The sequence below is a fragment of the Cricetulus griseus genome, chromosome 8 (genome assembly GCF_003668045.3).
Source record: "Cricetulus griseus strain 17A/GY chromosome 8, alternate assembly CriGri-PICRH-1.0, whole genome shotgun sequence".
In the NCBI taxonomy this organism is placed as follows: Eukaryota; Metazoa; Chordata; class Mammalia; order Rodentia; family Cricetidae; genus Cricetulus; species Cricetulus griseus.
In genome coordinates, this window is record NC_048601.1 from 99,302,780 (window position 1) to 99,320,918 (window position 18,139).

At 45.2% G+C, this 18,139-nt stretch overlaps 1 protein-coding gene across 1 annotated transcript in view; it reads right to left on the reverse strand.

Moving 5' to 3' along the window:
• The window catches only part of LOC100754633 (zinc finger protein 282), a 33,700-nt gene extending 16,084 nt beyond the window's left edge, over positions 1-17,616 (reverse strand). Inside the window, 4 exon segments of the mRNA XM_027428509.2 lie at positions 4,908-5,027; positions 5,464-5,590; positions 14,217-14,636; positions 16,827-17,616. Of these exon segments, the coding sequence (XP_027284310.1) occupies positions 4,908-5,027; positions 5,464-5,590; positions 14,217-14,636; positions 16,827-16,991 (832 nt within the window). The 5' untranslated portion in view covers positions 16,992-17,616.
• Positions 17,617-18,139: the final 523 nt, after the last annotated feature.

Genomic DNA, 18,139 nt, shown 5'->3' on the forward strand with positions numbered 1-18,139 from the left:
GCAGACATTACCTCAGAGTAAAGGGTTGGGATAAGATATTCCAATCAAATGGACCAAAGAAACGAGCTTCGGTAGCTATCCTAGTATCTAACAAGATAGACTTCAAACTAAAATCAATCAAAAGAGATGAAGGTCATTTCATATTCATCACAGGAAAAACCCATCAGGAAGAAGTCTCAATTCTAAACATCTATGCCCCAAATATAAAGTTACCAATGTTCATAAAAGAAATATTATTAAAACTCAAATCACAAATAAGACCCCAAACAGTTATAGTGGGAGACTTCAACACCCCACTCTCTACATTGGACAGGCCCACCAGACAGAAACTGAACAAAAAGACAAAGGAACTAACACAAGTTATGAACCAATTGGGATTAACAGACATCTATAGAATATTCCATCCAAACACAAAATAATATACCTTCTTTTTTTTGTTGCTGTTTTTTCAAGACAGAGTTTCCCTGTGGCATTGGAGACTGTCCTGGAACTAGCTCTTGTAGACCAGGCTGATCTCGAACTCACAGAGATTCTCCTGCTTCTGCCTCCCAAGTGCTGGGATTAAAGGTGTGTGCCACCAATGCTAGGCAGAATATACCTTCTTTTCAGCATCACATGGAACCTTCTCTAAAATCACCACATACCTGGCAACATAGCAAACCTCAACAGGTACCAAAAAATTGAATAACCCCCTGTGTCTTGTCAGACCACCATGCTTTAAAGTTAGAATTCAAAAACAACACAAATTGCAGAAAACCTACCAACTCATGGAAATTGAACAACACACAACAGCACCATTCCTGGGTCAAAGAAGAAATAAAGAAAGAAATTAAAGACTTCTTAGAATTCAATGAAAATGAAGACACAACATACCCAAACTCATGGGATACTTTGAAAACAGTACTAAGAGGAAAGTTCATAGCTCTAAGTGCTCACGTGAAGAAACTAGAGAATAGTCACATCAAAGAGTTGACATCACAGCTGAAAGCTCTAGAACAAATGGAAGCAAATTCACCCCAAAGGAGTAGACTCAGGAAATAATCAAACTGAGGGCAGAAATCAATAAAGTCAAAACAAAGAAAGCAATTCAAAGAATCAATGGAACAAAGAGTTAGTTCTTCGAGAAAATCAACAAGATAGACAAACCTTTATCCAAACTAACCAAAAGGCAGAGAGAGAGAGAGAGAACATGCAAATTAACAAAATCAGAAATGAAAAGGGGGACATAACAATGGACATTGAGGAAATCCAGAGAATCATCAGGTCATACTTTGAAAAACTGTACTCCACAAAATTCAAAAATTTAAAGAAAAGGGATAATTTTCTGGACAGATGTCACTTACCAAAATTGAATCAAGAACAGATAAGCAACTTAAACAGACCTACAACCTCTAAGGAAATAGAAGCAGTCATCTAAAGTCTCCCAACCAAAAAAAGCCCAGGGCCCCAGATGGCTTCAGTACAGAATTCTACCAGAAATTCAAAAAGAGCTAATACCAATACTCCTCAAATTGCTCAACACAATAGATGCAGAAGGTCATTGCCAAACTCTTTTTATAAGGCTACAATTACGTTGGTACCCAAGGCTCACAAAGACACAACTAAGTAAGAGAACTACAGACCAATATCCCTCATGAACATAGATGCAAAAATACTCAATAAAATACTGGCAAACTGAATCCAAAAACATCAGGAAAATCATCCACCATGATCAAGTAGACTTCATCCCGGGGATGCAGGGTTGGTGCAACATTCGAAAATCTATCAGTGTAATCCACCATATAGACCAACTGAAGAAGAAAAAACACATGATCATCTCACTAGATGCCAAAAAAGTCTTTGACAAAATCCAACACCCCTTTATAATAAAGGTCCTGGAGAAATCAGGGATAACAGGAACATACCTGAACATAATAAAAACAATATACAGTAAACCAACAGCCAATATCAAACTAAATGGAGAGAAAGTCAAAGCTATTCCTCTAAAGCAGGAACAAGACAAGGCTGTCCACTCTCTCCATATCTCTTCAATATTGTCCTTGAAGTTCTAGCTAGAGCAATAAGACAACAAAAGGAGATGAAGGGATACAAATTGGAAAGGAAGAAGTCAAGCTTTCCTGTTTGCAGATGATATGATAGTCTACATAAGTGACCCGACAAACTCTACCAGGGAACTCCTACTGCTGAAAAACACCTTCATTCAGCAAAGTGGCAGGATGCAAGATTAACTCAAAAAAATCAGTAGCCCTACTATATATGGATGATAAATGTGCTGAGAAAGAAATCAGAGAAACATCACCCTTTACAATTGCCACAAACAACATAAAATACCTTGGAGTGAAAGACCTGTATCATAAGAATTTTGAGTTTTTAAAGAAAGAAATTAAAGAAGATACCAGAAAATGGAAAGATCTCCTATGTTCCTGGATAGGTAAGATCAACATAGTAAAAATGGCAATCTTGCCAAAAGCAATCTACAGATTCAATGCAATTCCCATCAAAATCCCAGCACAATTCTTCACAGATCTTGAAAAAACAAATCTCAACTTTATATGGAGAAACAAAAGACCCAGGATAGCCAAAACAACCCTGTACAATAAAAGAACTTCCGGAGGCATCACCATCCCTGATTTCAAGCTCTATTATAGAGCTATAGTCCTGAAAACAGCTTGGTATTGGCACAAAAATAGACAGGTCGACCAATGGAATCGATTTGAAACCCCTGATATTAACCCACACACCTATGAACACCTGATTTTTGACAAAGAAGCTAAAGCTATACAATGGAATAAAGAAAGCATCTTCAACAAATGGTGCTGGCATAACTGGATGCTGGCATGTAGAAGACTGCAGATAGATCCATGTCTATCGCCAAGCACAAAACTTAAGTCTAAATGGATCAAAGACCTCAACATAAATCCAGCCACACTGAACTTATTAGAAGAGAAAGTAGGAAATTCACCTGAACGAATTGGTACAGGAGACCGCTTCCTGAACATAACACCAGTAGCACAGACACTGAAATCAACAATTAATAAATGGGACCTCCTGAAACTGAGACGCTTCTGTAAGGCAAAGGACACAGTTAGCAAGACAAAACGACAGCCCACAGACTGGGAAAAGATATTCACCAACCCCCACATCCGACAGAGGGCTGATCTCCAAAATTTACAAAGAACTCAAGAAGCTAGTCTCCAAAATACCAAATAATCCAATTAAAAAGTGTGGTGCAGAACTAAATAGACAATTCTCAATAGAGGAATCTAAAATGGCTGAAAGACACATAAGAAAGTGTTCAACATCCTTAGCCATCAGGGAAATGCAAATCAAAACAACTCTGAGATACCATCTTACACCCGTCAGAATGGCTAAAATCAAAAACACCAATGACAGTTTATGCTGGAGAGGATGTGGAGAAAAGGGAACACTCCTCCACTGCTGGTGGGAGTGCCAACTGGTACAGCCACTGTGGAAATCAGTATGGCGATTCCTCAGGAAAATGGGAGTCTACCCCAAGATCTAGCAATTCCACTCTTAGGCATATACCCAAAAGAAGCACATTCATACAAGGACATCTGTTCAATGATGTTCATTGAAGCACTATTTGTAATAGCCAGAGCCTGGAAACAACCTAGATGCCCCTCAACTGAAGAATGAATAGAGAAAATGTGGTAAATTTACACAATGGAGTACTACTCAGCAGAAAACAAAACAAAACAATGGAATCTTGAAATTTGCAGGCAAATGAATGGAACTAGAAGAAACCATTCTGAGCAAGGTAACCCAGTCACAAAAAGACAAATATGGAATGTAGTCACTCATATGTGGATTTTAGACATAGAGTAAAGGATTATCAGCCTACAATCCACACTGCCAGAGAAGCTAGGAAACAAGGAGGACCCTAAGAGAGGCAGACATGGTCCCCTGGAGAAGGGGAAAGGGACAAGATCTCCTGAGCAAATTGGGAGCATGGGGGGAGGGGAGAGGGAACTAGGAGAATGAGAAGGGGAGAAGAGGAGGGGTGAGGAAGACATGATGGGGCAGGGAGGTTGAGTTGAGGGAAAAACAGAAGAGAGTGAGATAAGAGATAATATAACAGAGGGAGACATTATAGGTTTAAAGAGAAATCAGGCACTAGGGAAATGTCTGGAGAGCTACAAAGATGACACCACTAACAATCTAAGCAACAGAGGAGAGGCTACCTTAAATGCCCTCCCCTGATAATGAGATTGATGACTAATTCATATGCCATCATATAGCCTTCATCCAGCAGCTGGTGGAAGTAGAAGCAGACACCCACAGCTAAACCTTGAACTGAACTGGAATCCAGTTGCAGAGAAGGACAGATGAGCAAAGGGGTCCATACCAGGCTGATGAAACCCACTGAAACAGCTGACCTGAACAAGGGAGAGCTGTTGGTCCCCAGACTGATACCTGGGAAACCAGCATGGTTCCATGCTGATCCAGACCCCATGAACGTGGGTGTCAGTGAGGAGACCTTGGAAATCTATTGGAGCCCCTTGTAGTGAACCAGTACTTATCCCTAGCATAGGAATGGACTTTGGGAGCCCACCCCACATGGAGGGATACTCCCTGAGCCTAGCACAAGGGGGTTGGCCTCGGCCCTATCCCAATGGATATGACAGACTTTAAGAACCCCTACGGAAGGACTCATCCTCCCTGGGTAGCAGAAAGGGGTATGGGGTAGGTAAGGTATTAGTTGCGGGGGGTAGGGGAGGAGGGGAGGGAGAGGGACCTGGGATTAACATGAAAAATAATCTTCTTTCTAATTAAAATAAAATAAAGAAAAGATAAGCAAAGGAAAAAAAAAAAAAAAAGGTTCACACCACACCCAACCCCTTCGCTAGCTTCCCTCTCCTGCTCCTCCCTAGTTCAACAGTCATTACCTGTGTCTGCAGCCACTGGGATTTCTCTCTCTTCAGGGTGATGCTGTTCCCACACACAAGGCTCTTCCCTGGGTTCTGCCTGAACTGGAGCATCTGGCTTGGACACCGGGCCATCCGAGTCTGTGAGTTGGAGAGAAAGGGAAAGAAGGCTGTATGAAGTTGACCAGTGAATTCAGGTTGAGGTGATACAGCAGGGCTGTCTGTTACCAATGTCCCTCAGCATGGTAGTTATTGTGTAAGGAAGGAACCTTGAAAGCAAGCCAACAGGATCCTGGGCTTCTAATGTAGAAGGAACTGGTTCCCAACAGTCAAGAGTGCACAGCCCATAGTTGACCCCAGGCTGTTAGGATACAACACAAGGAGGTATGAACTTGATATTTTATGATATTTTAGAATAATAGTGGTGTCACATACACTACCACAGTGACAGGCTCAGCTGCCAACCTTTTAATTTTCATCCTACCATAAAAAGTTCTGTGTCCCTTTCCTTTAGACACCTTTACATCTTGAAGCTCTCAACAGAGAGCTCTCACCAATGGAGGGGAGGCATCCTTACCCAGGGACATCAGGGTTTTGTAGTTCTCCTTCACCAGATTGCTGTAGAGCTCCTTCTGCCATTCGTCCAAGTTCTTCCACTCATCCTCAGAGAAGTAGACAGCAATGTCGACGAAGGTCACTGGGACCTGAGCCAACAAGGGTTTAGTCAGCAGCTTGCTGCTGTTCCTCACCCCACTTTCCTGGGGTCACAGGGCCAGCCTATCTCAGAGCTTGGCCTCTGTTCCCAGAACACCAATTTCTGTATCTCAGCTCACATCAACTCATTTCTATGGATTCAGAATTTCCTGTACTGGAAAGCTGGCCTTCCTAGGTAACCAATAGCAATGGTGTCAATGCTGTCCTTTTCCCTTTTCCTTCTTTTTTTTTGTAAACATTTTACTCATTCGCTGTGTATTGTGCATATGAGTGTGGAAGTATCTATGCAATGGCACACACTCGGAGGTCAGAGGACAACTTGTGAAACTGGTTCTCAAATTCTACCAGGATCCAAGTTGCCAGGCTTAGTATCAAGAGCTCTTACCTGCTGAGCCATCTCTTGGCTCTCTCTTTTCTTTTTTTATTAAGCACTTAATCCTGCCCTTTGCTATTTTAGACAACTAGACACTGAAGACAGAGCCATAGTCAGTGTGCTTCTTTGGGAGTTCAGGGTAACAGGGAAATGAGAGATGCCAAGTGGGAATCAGGAAGTCAAGAACTGTAAAATTGGGAGACAAAACCTGCATTTCAGGTCGGATCACCTGTGTGTACACAGTTAAATTTTTTTTCAAGATTTTATTATTTTTATTTTATGTGTATGAGTGTTTTGTCTGCATGAATGTCTGTGTACCTGGGCTTGCAGAGGTCAGAAGAGGGGCTAGATTCTCTAGAACTGGAGTTGCCATGGCTGTGAGCCTCAGTTTAGGTGCTGGGAATCAAACCTGGGCCCTCTAGAAGAACAATTAGTGCTCTTAACCACAGAGCCATTTTTCCAGCACTCTCCCACCCCCCGAAAAGTTTTGTCATAAACATGGACAATCCAAAGGTACACACCTCAGCTCCAGGACCCTGCCCTGTCTTTATGAGGAAGCCCTGCTGTGGCTGTGGCTGCCATTAGTCACTGCCCATTGAGGTATTCTCATATGTTGTATAGAGCTGCTATTTCATTCTGACTAGGAGCCTCGTCCACACTCATTTCAGCCTCCTCCAGCCCCGCCTCACTCTGAACCTGGTTGTTTCATTTCCATTAATTAATTGCTGAACTTCTCTCTCTGACCACACAGGCTCCACCCTGTGCCCTCTTACATCCCTACTGAACCAGCATCGGGCTCTCACTCTGAGATCCAGTGCCTCGAATCTCACCCAGCCCCTAGTCTACATGCCTTCATGTTCAGGGCCAAAGCTGGTCTGTGTGGGACACCGGGTGAATGATAGAGCCAGCAGGGCCAGGTGCAAAGCTACTGGTCCCAGGTCTGTCAGTCCACAAGCCAGGTGCATGAACCTGCAAGGCGACCCTATGCAAGGGTGATATGCACAGCTGTGTTTAGTGGCCAAGTGTCTCCCTATTGACAGCTCCCTGTCCATCATTAGAATTATAACTAGAACTCCTACCAGACTTGGGCAAATTCCCAGTCTGGGAAAAAAATGCAACCCCCTTGTTTTCATTTTATTTCCCTGTTATTAGATGAAACCACAGAATTCTGCAATCAACATCTGCCACAAATTCCCACCAGCTGCCCCACACTGCTTTGGTGACCTCTTATTGATACCTTGCCATGTTCCCCAGGAAGTTTATTGCAAGCCCTGCCTGGTCTCCCTGCATCTTCTCCCACCTGTCTCTGATCCCAGACTGATGTTAGGGAGCTCCTATTTTGCCCTTTTCTTCTTATTAAGTCAAACCTGCCAATTTCATTCTGTATTTCTACTCCACCTACCATCTGCAAAGATTAATCCAAATAATGTTGACTCCTTCACATCTCCAGTTTCTCCCTCTCACTGGCTCTTTCTCCTGGGGGTCATTTCAACCTAAGAAAAACTTCACTCACTCAGACTGGAAGATGGCTTAGTGGGTAAGGTCACTTGCCACCAAGTATGATGACTTGAGTACAATTCCCAACACACACATGGTGGAAGGGAGAGAACTTATTCATGACCCTACACCTGTGTTATGTCACGTGCACACACACACACACACACACAAAAAAAAATAAATAAATAAACAAGTAAATAAATAAAATGTAAAACAAAACACACCCAGCTGGACGTGGTGTCGAACACCTTTAATCACAGCACCCAGGGGGCAGAGGCAGGCAGATCTCTGCTGTCTCAGTTCACTCTGCTCCTGCTCTTGAGATATCCTAAGAAAAGTCTGTTTTTCCGTTTTCAAAATCCATATACATTTTAGCTCCCTAAAATCTAACATCTGTTCTCTAAAAGCAAACCATACCCTGAAAATTCACCAATGATTTGTTGTTAAGATCTTGCTTTGATAGGCCCAGAACACCTTTCTAGAGCTTTGCTTGGCTCCTGTGACCAGTCACGTCACCTATTATTGAGCTGCTCATGCACTCTTTGTTGTTTCTTCTTCATCTCCTGGGATGAAGCTCTGCTATTATTCTTTGCTGTTTCTTCTCCTTTCCCTTGGCATTTCATTGTTTTTATTGCAACTATTACCTCTTTGAGGATAGCTTAAACTTTTCTTGTTCCCTTCAAAGTTCCACAGCCTTCTGAGTCATTCCTTCAATCACCTGTAAGTACTTAACACTAAATATATCCAAGGTATGTTCACCATCTTCTGCAGTACAGTGGCTTCTTCACTTTATTTTATCATTTCCTTGGAGAGTCAAAACTTCAGAACTATACAGTTGGAAATATACATCACTCTTTAAAAGCTCCATGGTGACAGAATACAGAAACCTAAGACACAGTCTGAGACAGAAGGGAGCCTGCAGACTAGCTGCAGACAGGAAAGACTACCCATGAATTAGCTAGGAATCCATTAGTAGATACAACAGGCCTAAGGGATCTGAGAGAATATCCTTCCTAGACCTAACAGATAAACAGAATGCATCTTGAACACCTAAGAACATACAGTGTGACATTAACTGTGGAAAGCAACATTCATGAGCACTCCCAGGCACTCTAGGGTTGTAGTGGTTATAAAATACACATGTGATTTCTTTTATGAATATGTGTTCATGTTTGTATGTACAGGTTCACAAATGTGTATGGGTATGTGTGTATGCCTGGGTATCTACCTCCTTGGAGACAGGTTTTCAGTAGCTTGGGGCTCATCAATTAGGCTAGACTTGCTAGCCATTGAGCCCAAGGAATCCTCTGTGTCCACTTCCCTAACATGTGATTACAAGCACACATCATGCCTGGCTATTTTTCATGGGTTCTGGGGAGCAAACTCAGATCCTTATGTTTTCATGGCAAGCATGTTAATAATTGAGCTGTCTCCCTAGCCCAACAAACATTTTTTCAGTCCCTTCAGGTTGGAAGAGCTTAATTCTCTACCTATTGAATGCAGGCAGGATTTGGTAAGTCACTTCTAGCAAATGAAGTGAAATGGTATAGCATAGAACATACAACACCCATCCTACTATTTCTCTTTGAATTCCTCATTCTAGGAAACAGGGATAGCTTCTTTGTTATAAGTAGGTTCAAACAGTCTTGGGGAGACCCAAACAACCAGGTAAGGGAGTTGTAGTCAACCTTCAAATGACAGCATTACTAGTCAAAAGTCACACTGAAACCTCACAGGACTGACTGAGCAGAACCACCCAAGCTGTTCCTGATTCCTCACTCACAGGAACTATCGGATGATTTATTTTTTAGACTACCATTTTGGGGTCATTTGCTGCCTGTCAACAAATAACTAACAATGATTACATGGTGTTTTCCCATAAATAAAATCAATGACTTTTCATAACTCCAAAAAGCAATTACAATGCCATCTTCGTGTTATAAACAACACTGAAGTTCAAAGGGACCAACTAGAAATAGACATGCTTCACTACTTACACTTCTTTAATGAGAAACTGAAGAGGCTCAGAGACAACAAAAATATACTTGCCCAATAGTAGGAAAGCCAGAAGGTGGCACAGTCAAATGCAAACTCAAGCCTGCTGATTCCAAACAATTCCATTATCATGCAATGGCAGGTGGCAACTTGAGACTCCTACCATTTTATTCAACATATAGAACAAGTGGTAGTAGGTAAGGATCTTGCACAGATTAGGCACACGTACAGACAAAAGCAAAGGGAAGCAGGTGACTAGATGCTGATCATGCTGCTCAGGCAACAAATACAAAAATCACAGTTGATGCAAATCAGTTTCTTACAGCCGAGAGACACAGATGTCTGGCAGCTCTTCTGGTAGTGTCAATAGACTGAGCATCCCATTGGATATAAAGACACACTAAGACATGGTCCCTTCCTAGGAGCTCTGAGCTCTTCAGTCAGAGAATAGGTAAATGTGTTTCACATTCCATCTCTAAGCTGATTGCCACTATAAACACAAGGCACAGTCATGAACCAATAATTTACATTCTGATTAGGGAATGCTAACCGAAAGAAAAAAAAATTCAAGATTCTGGAAGAACTTGGTACTGTTGCTTATTTGCTCATTTGGACAGGATCTTGCTATGAACCCCAGGCTGACTTTGAACTCAATACATAGCCCAGGCTGGCTGTAAACTCAAAATCTTCCTGCTTTCCAAGGCTGGTATTCAGGCATGTGCTACCCCACACAGCTTGGGGGCTTGATTCCTTAGTAGTAAGGTGACCATGGAAGGCACATTGATTAAATAACAGCTAAGCTAACCCCCATGGAAGTGTGGGACTGACTAGAGAAGCAGGCAGGTAACCAGGGAAGAGCTTCCAGGAGAGATGTCCCTGTGGCAGGAGCAGCTCGTGATTCTGGAGAACAGCAGGAGGCCAGACAGCTGACAGGTACTGGGCAGCAAGGAGAGTGGTGAGATGAGGTCAAGAAGATGGCAAACTTGGATGTTTATTGGGAATGAGATGGAAAGCCAGGGCTGATGTGATGGCTCGGTGTGTAGAGGCACCTGCTATTGACCCTGACAACCTGAGTTCCATCCCTGGACCCACGTGGTAGAAGGTCAGAATCAGCCCCAACAGGTTGTCATCTAATCTCCACAGACATGCTGTGGCACATGTCCCTCATCCCCCTAAAAAGTGTAATTAAAAAAATGAAACCAAAGATTGCATGTAAACTACATTTAAAAAAGAAGAAAAAGATGAGAAGCCATTATATGGATTTAGTATGACACTTTTTTTTTTTTTTAAAGACAGGGTCACATATATTCCTGGGGTGGCCTTGAATTTGCTCTGTAGCCTAGGATGGCCTTCAAATTCAGATCCTCCTGCTTCCACCTCCCATTCCAAGCGCTGTGATTACAGGCGTGTGCTACCAGGCCAACGTTTATGAGGTGCTAGGGATCAGTTTGCACATGTTAAGCAAGCATTCTACCAACTTAACTACATCTCCAGCCATGAATGAGGTATTTGAATGGGATCACTATCGCTATTCTTTTAGGAATATATTGTAGTGTGGGACCTAAACAAGGATGGAGAACAGGAGATAGGTCAAGAGATTGAGACCATAAAAAGGAAGATGAGACTGACTTGAAGCAGGTGATGGAACTGGTCAGACTATGGAGGTGTACCAGAGGGGCAACATGAGATCTGAATGACTGAAAGCATGGAACTGTCATTATTAAAGATGAGGGTGACTTTGGACAAAATAGGCTTCAGGCAAAAGACCCATAATTCAGTCTGGTCGTATTAAATCCAGAATGCTGAGTTAACAGGAAGAAATATAAATATATATATTCACATTTCTTCCTGTTAACATATATATATGGTGGGATAGGTGGGAAAGGTGCATCTGGGAGCCACAAGTAGTTAAAACCATGGGTATGGATGAAGTTATGAGCAAACAGGTGCAAATGAGCACAAATGCTAAGACTGAGCCAGGACCACTCCACTAACATTCAGAAGATGAAAAAAGGACACAGAGCCAGCAAAGCAGACTGAGGACTAGTTGCTAGTGAGCTAGAGAGAGCACCAAGGGAGATCAGAATCCTAGAAGCCACATTAAAGGTGTTGCCAGGAAGGAGTAACCACCTGCTATTGGTGATGGCATTAAAAGGATGACGGCAGAGACCAGACTGATGGTCTTATACTGTGGACATAATAAGGACCTTAGAAAACCATAAAAAGTCTGACTGGAGTTGGTTGCAGAGAGAGTTATCTAGTTACCAATTTACTGGAATATTGAGGATAGACTGAGAACCTGTTCAATGAGAGTTCCTCCACTACATAAGGTGCAAGGAAGGATAAGAAATGAAGGAAGAGCCTACATATTTCAAAAAGTCCTAGACCAGCAAGATGGCTTAGCAGTTAAAAATTTATGCCTCATGCCACATGGTGACATACCCCTTTAATCCCAGCACTATGGGAGGCAGAGGCAGGCAGATCTCTGTGAGACCAGCCTGGTCTACAGAGCAAATACTAGGACAGCCAGGGCTACACAGAGAAACCCTGTCTTAAAAAAGCAATAAATAAATAAATAAATAAATAAATAAATAAATAAATGCCTTGCAAGCCTGATGACCTAAGTTCAACCCCAGAACCCATAGTACAAGGAGAGACTCAAGTCCTGAAAACTGTCATCCAACCATGTATGACTCTAAATTTTGATTAAAAAAAAAATGGAGAAAAAGCTGGGCATTGATGGCACAGGCCTTTAATCCCAGCACTTGGGACACATAGGCTCCAAAGCCACACAGAGAAACTCTGTCTCGGAAAAAAAAAAAAAAAGGAGAAAAAAAAGAATCAATTGAAAATCTGAACATCATGATGGAGGCAGGGAAATGTGGACCTTGTCATACTTTAAAATGAGTCTTTACATTTTAGAGTGAATACTGAAATATTTATGAATAAGATGATGATGATGATGATTAAAGACAGGGTCTCAATTTGTAGCCCTGGCTGCCCTAGAACTCACTATGTAGATGAGACTGATCTCAAACTCACAGAGATTTGCCTGTCTCTGCCTCACAGGGGCTGGGATTAAATGCATGCACCATGATGGCTGGTATGAATAAAACTACTGATGCCTAGAATTAGCTGCAAAATAAAACAAGAGTTGGGAAATGCAGAGGAAAAACAGGATCAGTCAAGAGTGTGATTGTCGAAGCCCATGATGGGCACTCAGAGTTCATTACAATGTCTTGCCTACGTTGGCATGTATTTGAAGACCTGTAATAACCAGATAGGGAAGCATTAGATGTAACAAATACAAGTAACTCTTTCAAGGCATTTTCTTGTACTGATGGTGAGAATGAGAATGAGGTAGAGGGAAGTGTGGGGTCCAAATAGGTACACAGTGTACACATGACGGTGAGGATGACCCAGGAGAGAGGAGACAGCTGGTGATGGAGAGGAAAAGGTGGGGAGCACAGAGTCACAGAGGCGGGTGGGAGCAGAACCCACATGGACCAGGATGGTAGACCAAAGAATGAACTCCTATTTATGCTCCTATTTATGGAAGCCCCCCTTTTGTTTGTTGGCATGTAAGAGAATAATTTGGGGGAGTCAGTTCTCTCCTTCTAATGTCTAGATCCCCTGGATCAAACTTAAATGATCAGGCTGGAGGCAAGGGCCTTTACCAAGGCACGGCCAGCCCTGTTTTGCCTTGTTTTTTAATATATTTATTCTTTTTTTAATGATTTATTTATTTATTATGTATACAACATTCTGCCTCCATATATGCTTACACACCAGAAGAGGGCACCATATCTCATTACAGATGGTTGTGAGCCACCATGTGGTTGCTGGGAATTGAACTCAGGACCTCTGGAAGAACAGTCAGTGCTCTTACCCTCTGAGCCATCTCTCCAGCCCAATATATTTATTCTTAAGTGTGTGTGTGTGTGTGTGTGTGTGTGTGTGTGTGTGTGTGGTGAATGAATGCTGGTAGCTGTGAAGGACTTTGGATCCCCACTGGATCACTAGGAACTGGAGTTATAGACAGTTGTGAGCTGGTGCTGGGAATTGAATCCAGGTTCTCTGGAAGAACAGCCAGTGCTCTTAACCATTTCTCTAGCCTTGTTTTTGTTTTTATTGAGACAGCGTCTCACTCTATAGACCTGGGTTGTAACTCAATATGTAACTCAATATGCCCTTGAATACATGGCGACCTACTGCCTCAGCTCCTCTAGTGTTTAGATTCCAGGAGTGAGCCCCCGTACCCAGCTTTGGAAGTCTCCGTTCTCTCAGAGAAATAGACAACAGGGCCATTGACTTGAGAATGAAGTGTTGGTGAACCAGGAGGAGGGTGGATATGGGAACAGAACAGAATTCTAAATTTTAGAAGGACCCACCTGAAATCAGTGACCTTAACTCAAAAATGATTCTTGGCCACATTCCAGTTCAGACAAGCACATACATTGTCAAGTGAGTAAACCAAGCAGTAAGAACCACAGTTCAACAGACAGCTAAACAACTCAGGGAAGCTGAAGCAACATCAAAGCCTGTAAGATAAGCACAGGGGGTTGTTGTGGGGAACGGGACAGCTCTGCTGGGAACAGGGACAGCTCTGCTGGGGCACCACACTCAGGATCAAGTGAGGGCATAGGACAGGCCTCACAAAGCTATTGAGACAACATGGACAAGATGAAATCAAGAGTTTGTTTACCTGTGTAGGTCCTCACCTCTAGCCCTGCCCCTGTCTCACAACATACCTTGGGGGCCTCCCCCTTGCTGCCAGGGGGCAGCCTCAAGACCCAGAAGTTCCTGTTGCGAAGCAGGTTCTCCAGGTTCTCCAGCCTCCGCTGCAGCAGCCCGTACTCCTGCAGCAAGGTCCCCAGCACAGCCCACTTGCTCTCCATGTGGTTACCAAACTCCACAGCTGTCTTCTCGCAATCAGCTAGCTTCTTCTCTGCTGTTCCTGTCCGTCCTTCCAGGTTCAGCAACTGACTGGCCTGGGCGTCCACCTTCCTCTCTACAGCCTGAATGGCAGCCACCACAGTCCAGAGTGAGATCTCTGCTGTGGGCAACTGGGGTTCACGCATCATACGGTCAGGAAAGACGGGGGCCCTATCTGGGAAGGGCGGGAACTGAAAAGGCATTGGTCGCCTGGCATCCATGTCCCATTCTTGAGCCTGTGTTCAAGGGGAGAAAGTGATAGCTCAGAATAAGAACATGTGTGAGAGAGAAGACCTAAAATAGGACAACTAATCAAATGTTATGGAATACCTTTGTTCTACCCAGCCTCTACCTCTGGCCTTGCTCATTAATGACATCAGTGATAGCTAGAGCAGCCACCCATCCATCCAACTAACCACTCTTCCATTTTCTTCTCATGAGAGCCAGGCTGGTTACCAGTTCACCTGCCTTGGCCCCTGGCAAGTCTAGGTCATGGCCCCCTGCCTAACCTGTCACAGACCCTTTCTCTGAATAAAATAGCTGCTTTCTTCATGAGCTATACTGAATGACAAACTTCCCATTTGGCTGTCATCTTTGTTTCAAGGTAGGAATTTCCATGCAACTTGTCTGAAGTTAATCTTCTGCACAATCTCTCTTGCAGGTTAGGGCAAGAATGATTATCTCTGCTTTACAGATGACGAAATTGGGGAACAAAGACGCAGCTGGTCATCCTTCAGCACCGCCCCCCACTGCCAACTGGCTGAGTTCTAGGCGCCACAGGTAACACAAACACTTGGCAAACATGTAGCCACTGCCATTCCTACTAGGCCTACCAGCCAGAGGAGACTGAGGACTTAGGCTAGATGGCATACCAGGAGTTGTTAAATTCCACACACAGCTACTTTTTCATAATTACGCAAAATGAAAATAGGTTTGCTAGACAGTATCACTTTATTAGACAGGAAGAGGGGACATTCTTCACCCTCTTGAGGACTACAAGGAAAAGCTCTATACTTCCTTCCCTACTTCCTGATGAGGGGGTTCCCCACGGCCCAGAGCCTCTTTCTTTATCTTCCAGGAGGTACAGGCTGGGAGCTGAGCCCTACGGCACAGAAAGGAGAGTGGAAGGCAGTCAGCATGGGCTGGATGACAACACAGGCTGCTAACTGGCTCATAACTGGCTCTCGGTTCCCCACAGGACAGGAAGTGTCTCTTTCTTTCTGCTCTCCCTGCTTCAGCAGTTGGGAAAAGTAGAATCCTACAGCTGTGAGGTGAGCTGGACAGGCCTTTAACAATCATACAAACTATTTTTCTCAAATTCAAAGACACTGTGACAGCCAGAGGACCACCCCACAGCGTCTAAGGATTCCCCTCTGACATGAGAGAGAGAACAGCAGGGCCCTAGGCATGCCAGCCAGCCCCTGAAGGGTCGTGGTGGCTGGATGGCCATCAGTGCCATCCATGGGGCTTATGGAGGCTTCACTGGGGCCTTGTCCAGAGAAGGGGGTTAGAGCGGCAGTGGAAGTTTAGGAAGTCAGAGGCTGTTGCATTTCACCAGGTTTGAAGACCTACTGCCGATCATTTTGCTCAAAAACAACACAGAGACTCTAGATTGACTTGTCAAGTCCTAAGCCCTGGTTGAAAATCAGGTGGGGACATGGGAGCCTTCTGCGGAGGAGTCCCAGTCCGGGCAACTCAAAGCCTCCCCTCTGAGACAGAGATCTGCAGCCACTCTGAACCCTCTTCCCCGTGTGTTTTATGCCCAAGGCCATCCTAGCTAAGTCCTAGGCACCCTGAGATTACTTACGGAGCCTAAAGAAACAACTGGAGCCTTGTCTCTCACCCCCAAGACCACGCTCAGGGATGCGGTTTGGGCGTCATCAGTTGTCTTAAGCTGCTCAGGCGATTCCAAAGCAGGCAAGTTTGTTAACCCAAGACGACAAAGTCCCCTCCCAGATGCTTCCCTGGCTCACCCCTTGTGCAGAGGGAAAGTGGACTGCTCTCTATACTCGGAAAAGGGCAGCTTCAAACCCTTTTACTAAACTGACTACGGTGTAAACATGGTTGGACTGTTCCCTCTGTGGGCCGGGAAAAGGCCTGCCGCAAACCCAGGACGCCAAGAGGAACCCCGGTCCCCGCTCAGGGAGGCGACCCCGGCCGCGCCAGGTCGGGGGCAGCGCGGCCCGGGTCCCTGCGTCCCGCGGGCCCTGGGCCCGGGCAGCACCGGCCCACGCAGCGGCCTCCGGGCGGCGCGGAAGGCCCTGGCGCCCGGGGCCTGCGCCGGGCCCGCTCCCGCGGCCGCCCGGGACCGCGGCCGCCGCGAGGCTCCGCGAGGCTCCGCGAGGCTCCCCGAGGCCCGCCCGGCCCCGCCCCGCCCCCACGGCCGCGGCGCGGAAGGCCATGGCGCCCGCGGGCGCTGCACCCACCTGCATGGGCGGCATTCCCTCGGCCATTTCCGCGCGCAGCGCCGGCTCCTGGTGGCAGACCTCCTCCGGGGGCAGAGCCTGGGCCCAGCTCCAGCTCCCGCTGTCCAGCCCCAGGCCCTGGATGCCCAGCTGCTGAGGCTGCGGCCGTGTTGACACAAACTGCATCCTGGGAGTGCTGTTCCCCGCTCGGGCCGGCCAGGGAGAAGAAGAACGTTTTCCAGGCGCCTTCCCCCTCGCCGGGGCCGGACAGCTCCATCTACAGCCCGTAGGAGCAAACAGTCCCCTTCGGTGGCGCTCCCCGCCCTTCGCAGCCGGCGCGCCAGCCAATGGCCTCGGAGCTCCTGCCCGCCTGCGGGCTGGGGGCCACCGCCGCCCTCCGAGAGGAGCTGTGGCGCCGCAGCCGGCCTCTAGTCCGGGGGGTCGGCCTTCATGTCCCAAGCCTGCTGGGCCGGGCTGTGGGCTTGGCTTCTATTACTTGTACGAATGCATTGGGCATCCCAGGAGAAAATGGTGCCTCACCCTTGTGAAAATTTCACCTACTATGTGTCAGATTCTGCTTAGGCAGGGGGTGGTTTTTGTGGTTGCATATTCTTAGGTTTAAACTGCAACATCACTACTGGCTGTGATTTTTAACATGTGCTGTCTCCAAGCTGCCCATGTTCTATATAAACAAGGGTGGGGAAGTACATTAGTCTTATTTTAATGCTGAAAACTTGGGAACTAAGGCCTGGCGCATAGTAAGCTCTCAGCAAAGGTAGTTAACCTGATCCTTTTGCCAGGCCTGATGATATATGTTTTTAATCCCAGCACTTGAGAGATAGAGACAGGTGGATCTCTGAGTTTACGGCCAGCCTGGTCTCCAGAGTAAGTTCCAGGCCAGTCTTGGGAAAAAAAAAAAAAAAAAAAAAAAAAAAAAAAAAAAAAAAGGAAAATATCCCCTCAAAGATAAGTCCCTGTAGTTATCTACAGCATATGGTCCACTTTGTCTTCCTAAATGACCAGTTCTTATCTTGCCTGGGGCAGTGCTCTACAGTTTACCACCCTATGGAAAGTCAGACCTTATGGAAACGATGAATTTTAGTACACTTAAAATTGAGAACAGAGTGAAGCTGTGGGCAGGGGTGGGGTGCCAGAAGGGTTATCTACAGAAGTACAGTTATCAAGTGCTTTGTTAGGCATGCTTCCAGAATATAGAAATGAGTATTTCATAGACTTATTCTCAAGGAGCTTGGGGGCTAGTGAAGGCTGTGTTTCCAGAAGTCTGTGCTTTCTTTCCCTGTTTCCTGGATACAGGTTGTGCAAGCATGCAAGTG